General features: G+C 43.3%; 2 protein-coding genes across 4 annotated transcripts; one reads left to right on the forward strand and one right to left on the reverse strand.

The window, feature by feature from the left end:
* Nucleotides 1–214: 214 nt before the first annotated feature.
* On the reverse strand, nt 215–3,975 carry trappc1 (trafficking protein particle complex subunit 1). 3 transcript variants are annotated; one of them, XM_063186562.1, is made up of 5 exons: nt 3,870–3,975; nt 3,368–3,466; nt 2,862–2,932; nt 2,013–2,151; nt 215–1,250 (listed from the first exon to the last, which is right to left on the reverse strand). In XM_063186562.1, exons 2-5 carry the CDS (start codon nt 3,464–3,466, stop codon nt 1,122–1,124), a joined length of 438 nt encoding a protein of 145 aa, XP_063042632.1. In that variant the 5' UTR covers nt 3,870–3,975; the 3' UTR covers nt 215–1,121. The 3 variants fall into 3 exon arrangements, with proteins under 3 accessions (XP_063042632.1, XP_063042631.1, XP_063042630.1); XM_063186561.1 differs by lacking the exon at nt 3,870–3,975 and adding an exon at nt 3,774–3,856; XM_063186560.1 differs by lacking the exon at nt 3,870–3,975 and adding an exon at nt 3,797–3,855.
* A 179-nt stretch (nt 3,976–4,154) lies between these two features.
* psmb6 (proteasome 20S subunit beta 6) lies at nt 4,155–10,239 on the forward strand. Its single transcript, XM_063186559.1, has 6 exons — nt 4,155–4,276; nt 4,734–4,801; nt 5,497–5,628; nt 6,759–6,888; nt 7,446–7,590; nt 9,825–10,239. The coding sequence occupies exons 1-6, from the start codon at nt 4,184–4,186 to the stop codon at nt 9,950–9,952; spliced, it is 696 nt and encodes a 231-aa protein (XP_063042629.1). The 5' UTR covers nt 4,155–4,183; the 3' UTR covers nt 9,953–10,239.
* Nucleotides 10,240–10,437: the final 198 nt, after the last annotated feature.

The following is a 10,437-nucleotide window of genomic DNA, read 5'->3' on the forward strand; positions in this document are numbered from 1 at the left end:
TTGGTCTTTGGATGACAAGACTGTTGCGGCTTAACTTTGTCTGTGGTGTTAATATAATATTTCTTTCTCAGTTACAAAAATGTGTAAATATTTCAGTGATGATTTGTTAACTATTTACAAAGTGTTTATAACTCTTTTTAAGGACCGTTATTCTGACGTGTTACCTTACTTTTGAGACCTCTGGTGTCTTCATGCAGGAATCACAAACACACAGTTTCGTCTTCGATATCTATAACCTTTAATGTCAAGCTCAGTTCATGTTCAGTGAATCTGCTGTTCTTCTGCTTCTCAAAACAAAAGCTTAAATAAAAAGACACCACAATGAAAAAAAACAAACAAACAAAAGCAAACATGCATTGTTTTGCCACGTGTCCCCATCTCCCACTTTTTGTAAACCATGGACCAACATCTACCAATGTATTGTGTTATGAACGATGTACAAAGTATTTGCCAGATTTAATTAAATGTAAATTACAAGTCCTACACCAGTTGACAATCCTGTCCATTCACAAAGACGACAAACAGGACTTAACCATTGACAAGAGCGGGTTTCTCTGTGCAGTATCTCTGTGCATTATGAAGAACAAAACTATCACAGTAATGTTATACTACATTAGCCATAGTAGAAGTATGCCACTGATAAAAGTGATGAGGAATGTATACAGTACATTGACAAATGTTGGAAGAGGCGTCCAGCAGATGGTTGCTGTGCTGTGGCCTGTGTGGACACCATGTGTGTATTTTTACACTATCGCTTCATGTTAACTTTACTTTAGATGACTGCTGCAGTGTGTTGCTGTCTGTCTGGTCACGTACTGTTTTGCAGCTGACCTGGGATCAGTCATGAGTCATAGTCAGACACAGCCAGCTCATCTTGTACATGTCCAACAGAATGGTTGTCAAGACAGCGTTCAAAACACAAACAACAGAAAAATATCCACACGTTCACATGGGTATAATTAGTCACACACACACACACACACACACACACACACACACACACACACACACACACACACACACACACACACACACACACACACACACACACACACACACACACAGTGTATACTAATTCATTCTCTCTCTCTCTCTCTCTCACTCACTCACTCACACTTGTTTTAAGCGGCACGGGCGCTGAAGAAGGGCAGTGCTCGTATGAATGAGTCGAGGCGCGAGTTGAAGAGCTCACTCTGAAGGGTGTCCCCCAGCACACACAGCGGGTTCTTCACAATGTACTCCACATACAGCTGCTCACGGAGAGACGGACACACGCACACACACACACACACACACACACACACACACACACACACACACACACACACACACACACACACACACACACACACACACACACACAAAGAAACACACATGTGCCCGCACGCACAGATGCACACAACCACACACAAACACACACACATACAAGAGCGGTCAGTATTAAAAAAGATCAAATTCACAATTTAATACACACGCGCATTCTTCTGATTGTACGCCTGTCCCATTAGCACAAAAAGTAACACCAAAACACATTGCTATGGGGGTTGTATAGGTGGGGGGGATGAAGAGGCTGTGGACTGAATGAGTGTGTGAATGTGTGTTCTGTATTCTTTTGTATTGTCCCTATTGAAAATGAGATGTCTTATCTGAAGAGGCATTCCCCATATGTTAATAAATAAATAAATAAGTGTATTTGTATTAAATACATAAAAATTGCAGTTAGATTTGATCCAGTATGTCTGCAGTTGGGCACTCTCAGGTCAACATTTACACACACACACACACACACACACACACACACACACACACACACACACACACACACACACACACACACACACACACACACACACACACACACACACACACACACACCGTGGCCGTGGGCCCAGGGAGATTGCCCAGAATTGGGTCCCCATTACATTGTATGCATTGGGTAGAAGTGGGCCCTTTCAGACTTTGTCCTGGGTTCAGCAAAAGCTGTCAGCGGCCCTGCACACACACACACGTACCGTGCTGTAGATCTGGTGCAGGATGTCTCTGCAGTTGGGCACCCCCAGGTCTGTGTTCATGATGATCTTGATGCCGGTGGGCGTCTCGTAGTAGTGCAGCTTATAGCGGCTCGTCTGGAAGGAGATGAAGCCGTCTTTCCTGAACAGCCCCACAGTCAAGGACACAAAGGATACACGCAGAAACACAAGCAGTGTAGTGACGTACACAAAGGATACACGCAGGAACACAACCAGTGGCACTGAAGTACACAAAGGATACACGCCGAAACACAACCAGTGTAGTGACGTACACAAAGGATACACGCCGAAACACAACCAGTGTAGTGACGTACACAAAGGATACACGCAGGAACACAACCAGTGGCAGTGAAGTACAAAAAGGATACACGCAGGAACACAACCAGACACAGTACGGTACAAAACACACACACAGGTCAGGTTGTAGCGAGGGTACCAAGTCTACACTGAGTGTGTTACCAATCAATCACACACATGCACTCACCCACCAAAACACACACACACACACACACACACACACACACACACACACACACAAAATAACACACACACAGAGGGGAGGGGGGAGGCACCCATGATCATTCCCAAGCGTACCATAAACCCTGAACAAGGACTGTTCACATTATGACCACAAACAACTAGCCGGTCAAGGACCTGACAGCCATAACAATACCCATTTGCATACATTGCCTAGTAATAAGTAGGACGAAATCAAGGCCACAGACACTATACCGTCATATGCTAGTTCTATTGCACACTCGTTCTTACACAGAGAGACAGGCATACATACACACTATCTCTCTTGCGCTCTCGCTCTCTCTCATAGGATACATATCCAGTGGAGACATTTTGCTGACAAAAGACCGGATGGAGAACGTCATCCCATACATCAGTTTAAACTCCTGAAAAAAAATATGAGAGAGAGAGAGAGAGAGAGAGAGAGAGAGAGAGAGAGAGAGAGAGAGAGAGAGAGAGAGAGAGAGAGAGTACATAGGGGATCCTAAACGAGAACATTGATGCACACACAAGAACAATTTCTCTACTTCTACAGCAATTTGGTCATACAATTTTCATTACATTAAACCATTATGTTCACGTAGCCTAGCCTGGGAACTCCCATACTGCCTTTAGTTCTACACAATCGTTTGGATCTGAAAGACAATCTCACTTGTGATCAGGTCTGGTGTTAACCAGGCAAGGTCTCCCCTTGCATGTTATGAATTACACAACACAACTTGGGTGACATATTCTAAATTATCTACAGAGAGGATATTCCAAAATACTACAAAAGCATTCAGTAAATCATGGCATGGAGATTATGAAAAAAGTAAACTCACCTCCTCTTTTGAGATACCCGCCTGCTTTTTCCTGTTCCATTCACTATAGTGAAGGCATGTGCCATTCCGATCGAAAATGTACAAGTTGTGAACGGTCATCTGAAAAGACATGACAAATGCTGTCAGATATTGACTCGTAGATAAAGATTGATTGTCTACTTGTGAGAACTATTTAACCCACGAGAAACAACGGGAATGCTCTGTTAAGAACTTGTCTTGAAATGGATTACGAGCATACAATTATATACTAAGGTGGTACTGTGAATTTGTTCTGCATGAAGCACAAAATGTTTCACCGTACATTTAGAATGGCCTGTCGTGGAAAATAAATGATCAGCTGACCAAAGCTTATAAGCGAATACTTATTCCAGGTTAACACCATTAAAAGCCTCAAACAGAAAGTTACCATTGTATATTTTCACTGGATACCTGTATTTTGAGCACTGAAATGGACATAAAGTGACATATTTATGCAGAATAACAGCCAAATAAGTGTGTTTACCTTGTTCTTCCTGGGGGTTTCCGAAGGACCTCTAATGGATCCCAACGTAAATGCCTGGTCAAAGCACCGGGTGGGAAAAAAACAAATTAGGAGTGTGTTTGCTAGTTATTTTGAATGTTTAGAGTTAAGGTTGACGATGGGTTCAGAAGAAATGACTGAGAAGGTAGGAGAGGAATAAGAAAATCGCATTTTAATTAGGCATTATAGAAGGCACCTCAATGTTTACGAGATTTGCGTACACTTTGACGTTTTTTTGCCGTGCAGAATGACGTTTTCTACGCAGCACACGTAGCGTAAACAGTTTGCAAGGCATCATGGCGGCGGTATCAGCTATGGGGGTTTCTCAGCATCTTTCTTCTTGTAATAATTTGGTTCCAGAATGGACTTCTCAGGAAGTCAGCACTGGGGTAAGAAAATCTACATACAATTGACATAGATATCTGTTTGAAAGTGGAACATCGAAGAGAAAGTAAAAAAAAATCCTGTGTCAAGCCCATGATGAATGAGACAGCAAAAGTGGACTAGCTGCTAACTCCAGCTAGCCTTTACCGGTGGAAAGCGATGTTAAATCCGAGTTGGAGTAATGATCAGCTTCACAAGTCGTTGAGTAAATAACATATAATATATATGTATAGGTTCACCGGAAAATGTGGGAAAACGTGTACATTATTAATGAGAGGAAATATGTTGAGTCGGAGTCCCACTTTTGTTGATGACTGCAGAGCACTGAAAAACAAGCATGTCATCTTCTAACATTACTTTTGTTTGTAGCCAGTGTCCTATCCTGTCCAGGTTAATCGGATGCATCCAGTCTTATGAAAAAAATTAAACAGCAATGTTCTGTGTGCGCTTTACCTCCTCCAGACCACCATTATGGCAGTTGAATATGACGGCGGGGTTGTTATCGGGGCTGACTCCAGGACCACAACCGGGTAAGGCATTTGAGAAGTTATGATTCTGACCGTACCTAGCCTACCGAATGTCTGACCATTGATTTAAACGTACAATGTGTGCAAGCTGTAGTTGTTTATGAAGATTTGTATGATTTGTCCACTTTTATTTTCCAACCACCACCAATGAAGTGTTCCCATTTCCCAATAAGTTTAAGCTTGCCATTTTAGATCTGTATGTAACCTTACCTGAATGGTAGACTAATACAACGTCTGTGGTATCTTCAACACCTTTTCCTGATCAGGGACATGCATTGTTCTAAACTTCTACATATTGTTGCTTGTTATGTGATGCTAAACCACCAAGACCTGGGGAAGGAAAGCCTTTGAAACCTTAAGCAGACATACCAATCATGACACTCCTCTCTTCTTGTCATTAGGGGTGGGAATTGGCAAGGCATTCACGATACACATGCCACGATACGATACTGTCACCATGTATTGGGATACATCATGTATTATTGCGGTACATTTCGCATAATTCTGTGGGCTACAAAAAGTGCAAAGCAAAAATGGCGCTTAATTACCAGTTATTGTGTGTACAACCTAGTCTTGGATCTCAGATTTGTATTTTCTTGAGTCGATTTTTGGGGTCATGAATTGATGTATTACATTGTGAAAAGGAGTATTGTGATATATTGTCACGTTTTGTTTTTGTTTTTTGCACACCCCTACAGGGCATACATTGCGAACAGGGTAACGGATAAGCTCACTCCTATCCACGACCGCATCTTCTGCTGCCGATCGGGCTCTGCCGCCGACACACAGGCCATTGCCGATGCTGTCACCTACCAGCTTGGTTTCCACAGGTAAGAGTTCTGGTTTGACACTGAATATTTGTCTCTTGCTGTTTTCAGGCTGACCAGAATGATGCTGGTGCCTGTTCCCACACCAGTTATGTAAAGTGCTTTCCTGTGAACCATCCATGTTCATACCAGGCTCAGAATTTTTCCGTACATGACCATGCGTTTCCTGGATGAGCCTGCTGATGTCCACATTGTTGTCGGGTTTTTTTGTGTGTGTTTTTTTCATTGTGAACCAACTTTCCACTTCCCAAACACTCAGACTTGTAGCTTCAACCAGCTAGCCGTTTGGAGATTAGGTTTTGGAATGGCCTTTTTTGTGTCTGTTTTGAGGTGCACTCCTGAGCTGTGGCCTAACCGTACTACACTTGTAAATGGTAATGGGCTTGACTGCTCATCCATGGCTGAAGTGCCTTTGTCGATGCCTACCAGCCTTAATGCATGAATACAAGGAGTGTCCTAACCAGAAGACATGGGTGGACAGAGAACTTGAATCTGCAATAGATTTCTGTCCACTTGAACCAACACTTGCAATGCAGGGCTCATTTCAAGTGACATGTCACATTACATGGTAACATCTTACCTGTCGGTAAGAGCCCATGTCTGGGATATTTTACAATGACCGATTCATTGCTGATACCGATGACAATTAGTGTGCCTGTCCAGCAGCATTGCACAAATTAGTGATGTGAATAGTTGTGATGACTGGGAGGATGGCAACAAAATTCCAAACCTGTGCATTGCATCCTTCCCCTGTATGAGCAGGTAATAGAGGCAGTCATGGTGACTGTGGAGCAGTGCATGTATGACACTGCTATGCGTAGAGAGCAAGCCATGAGGATGCACTGATCACTCAGCTGCTTTCTCCACTCCATCCACCCGTCGCTGTCAGGAATTAATCCCACAACAACCTTGGAAGTTGCAAGTCCAGCTGCTTACCTACTAATCCAAGACCTGTACTGCTAGATTGCATCCAATTTAGTGAGTAATTGTCTCTCTCTCTCTCTCTCTCTCTCTCTCTCTCTCTCTGTCTCGCTGTCTCGCACTCTCTTTCTCTCGCTCTCTCTCTCTCGCTCTCTCTCTCTCTCTCTCTCTCTCTCTCTCTCTCTCTCTCTCTCTCTCTCTGTCATATATAGCATTGAACTGGATGAGCCCCCATTGGTCCAGACGGCTGCCAATCTCTTCAAGGACATGTGCTATAGGTACAGGGAGGAGTTGATGGCTGGCATCATCGTGGCTGGCTGGGACAAGAGGAGAGGCGGACAGGTGAGTTTTCCCCCCCATCACAGGTGCTTATGTTGTTATAGATGATTGATGTTCAGATGCCCATGGAAGATCTATGCTTAACATTCACCGACTTATGTCCGACAAAAGAAAAACACCAAATGTCTGATGGACATACATACTCTCTAACGGAGCAACAGGTTTTGAAAACACAAGAGACTTGTGCACCTGGGGAAAATACTTTTAAGATTAAGATAACATTTAAGCACAAACCGTATTATAGTTTTCTGGCATTTCTTGTTGCAGCATTGGGTATTTTAATTATCGTTTTGTTGCTGCTGTTATCAATGTCTCTGTAATAATAGAAATAGAGGCAAGAAAGTGGTCACCAGCGTAGATACAAGAAAGCTCCCGCACACTGGTCACATTTGCAGCCTTTTACTTGCCACATTTCGGTCTATTGACCTTCAAGCAATTGCTGTCTTGTCTCCATGTTGGTGACCCAGGGGTTCCACTCCTACATACTTTGCTAAAGGAGGTGTGCAAGAATTCAAATGGTGTGTGTGTGTGTGTGTGTGTGTGTGTGTGTGTGTGGTCAGGTGTACACGGTGCCCGTGGGCGGCATGCTGAGCAGGCAGCCCGTGTCTGTGGGCGGCTCTGGCAGCACCTACATCTACGGCTACGTGGACTCCAACTACAGGACTGGCATGAGCAAGGAGGAGTGCCTGAGGTTCGCCGCCGGAGGTGAGCACCAGGGACCGAGTCATGGGAGAGGGTAGCAAGGTGGTGTTGGGGGAGTGCGGGTTTTGGGGTTGGGTAGCAAAGCAAGGAGGATTTTCTGAGGTTCACTGCCGCAGATAAGGCTTGAATTCATGGGGAGGGACCTTGTCATGTTGAGGAAGGGAAGGGGTTCAGGGAAGAGGCAAGGAGGCTTGTGTCTAGGGAGCGAGGAGGAGGAGGAGGAGCACTTACTGCAGGGGCGTCAAACTCAAAGTCCCAGTGGTCCAAAATCTAAATCTGAGACGAAGTTGCAGGCCAAACTTAATATTTACTAAATAAAAAATGGGCTAAAATTGTGGAAGCGCCCACTCAATGGAGGCAAATTTCACAAGCACTATTTTGAAATGTTCCTGCACATATTCTGTTGTATGAGAGATATTGCACTGTCCTGGGCTCACTCATATGCATGTGGCACACCCAATATTGTGTGTAAGGCTGGGGGTATGCTTGCTGTAGGATCCGCATGCACGATTCGTTCATGAACGCGTTAACTAGCGCAATTCATGTCAATTTTACACGCGTTAGATACTGCAACCAAACAAGTGCGTTAGGTGCAATATCTTCAAACTCGCTGGGGGCGATCGCAAGAAAGACTGCACAGTTCCATACGAACGCTTCTGGGGAAAACGACGATGGTGGCAACTTTTCAAGACCGTCCGAAATTACAAACATTCAATTTGCGATCATACTTCCCCGTTGCACTTTGACAAAGGAGCATGCAAATACAGAAGTAGCAGTATCGTCTGCTTGCCCGGGGAGTCCTTATTTTGTTTTGTTTACAGTCTGTGTTCCCAATTTCCTTATCGCAATGCTGTGCTCTCTTCCCCCTGGATGACACCGCCAGGATTTTGCGTGTTGGTCTACTGCTTTGAAAGCAAGCATGTACAGTTGGTTGCTCGCGCTGACTCGCGTAATTTGCGGCTCGCAGCAAGCGTGCCGAGGGCTTAAGTTATGTTACTACATACACAAAGGCCTATTAATGGCGTATATGGGCCAACCATAATGGACATCTTAAATGATCTTGTGGGCCTGAGTTTGCCATCCCTGACTTACAGGGAGTGAAGGGGTGCAGGGAAGAGGGATGGGGGTGTTCGGTAGCAATGAGCCTGAAGATCACTGCCAGAGGTGAAGCTGAGGGCTATGGGGAGGGCAGGAGTGACAGAGGTACAAGGAAAACCAGTTGAAATGTGCCAGGTTGACAAGCCGGTACCGTTCTGTGATGAGCAAAGTGTCCGACTTCCCATCACATTCATGCACATTTTTTCAGCAACCTCTGCAACTTGGCTGCTTTCACTCCTCGCATGCAGTTAGACATTCAAATGTCTTCTTCTGATTAGATTTCTTCAGATTAGCATTCATTTTAATCAAGCTGAGGAAACGTACACATGTGCATCTCCTATCTGGCTTTATGCTCACCATGCTGCCGTAAGAAATTGTCCCCAATATCATGGCAGTACACACTCCATGCAATGATTTTCTGTACCACCAGGTGGTGCTGTTGTCATTACATGTGCAAGAGATACCTGGTGTTTCGATTGCATTCATTCATATTATTTGTATTCATTTCGTAGTTTATCTCATTGCCACCTTGCCTGCTGCAACCTTAGTGCTTTCCACTTTGCACATCACTTCAATTCACTTTCAATTTTATGGAAGACAGCCTCTTGATGGCCCATCTAATTTTCAAGGGGGGCCAAGTTCAACATAGCTTCGCGAGCCATGGTCAGGACCAGACTAAGTCCAACATTACATTAGCAAAAAGTTCAAACTCCCGAGCACAGCTCAGGGCAGACGCTACAGTGATTGCAGGAATAGTTAATATTTTTAAAAGATGAGCCATTGCACACTGCTTGACTTTACAGACTTTATTTTTCTAATGAGCGATCAAAGTGTTCCATGTGTCATCAGGTGCACTCAGGTAAAGTTGTGTTGTGGCCTGTCATTACATTACAAGCCCCTTTTAAAATTAAATGTAACTAAAATTAACAAATATGTTAAATTAAATTTTAAAATAATAAATAATTCACTGTTTCATTTTAAAATGTATAGAATTTTTGTATTTTTAAAAAGTATGAATACATTTCTGAGTTGAAAGTAAATGCATTAATGTATTTTTTTTTACTTTTTAAAATGAATGAAGTAATGAAATGATTTTTAAATCATAATTTTTTAAAAAAACATTCATTATTATTTTCCAGCCCTGTCATTGGCCATGGAGAGGGACGGCTCCAGTGGAGGTGTGGTGCGATTGGCTGTCATCAACGAGGAGGGCGTGGAAAGGCAGTGCATCCTGGGCAACCAGCTGCCCAAGTTCTCCACCGTCTGATGACCACAGTACATTACCATTACGCATACACACGTGTGCACATACAGACACGAGTCCATTTTGTAATGTTAATTCAACACTTGAAGAGTGGAATTTAACACTTTTTAGTGTTGATCTTGTCTTAAGTGTTGGAATTGACATCGGAAAATGTGTTGTGTACACTACATTACATTACCTACATGTTTAGTTACATTTCTTACATTGTTGCCTGGTTTGTTTAATAATAAAAATCAAATTGAGAGAAAAGTGCTTTCAATAAACATGAGAGACAAGAAAACCTTCCCATATCAGTGGTGTGATTGTGTGGTCTTTGTCAGGGTTGGGAGGGAAACAACTAGTTGCCCAAGTTCTCTAGCTTCTGTTGACATGTACTTATAGTAACGCATACACACTTGCATGTACAGCATTAAAAAAGAAAGTTGTCTTCTCAAAGTAAAGGAAATCTTCATGTGTGACTTTGTGGTCTTGTCAGGGTTATGACGGGG

The sequence above is a fragment of the Engraulis encrasicolus genome, chromosome 21, assembly GCF_034702125.1.
Source record: "Engraulis encrasicolus isolate BLACKSEA-1 chromosome 21, IST_EnEncr_1.0, whole genome shotgun sequence".
Classification (NCBI taxonomy): Eukaryota; Metazoa; Chordata; class Actinopteri; order Clupeiformes; family Engraulidae; genus Engraulis; species Engraulis encrasicolus.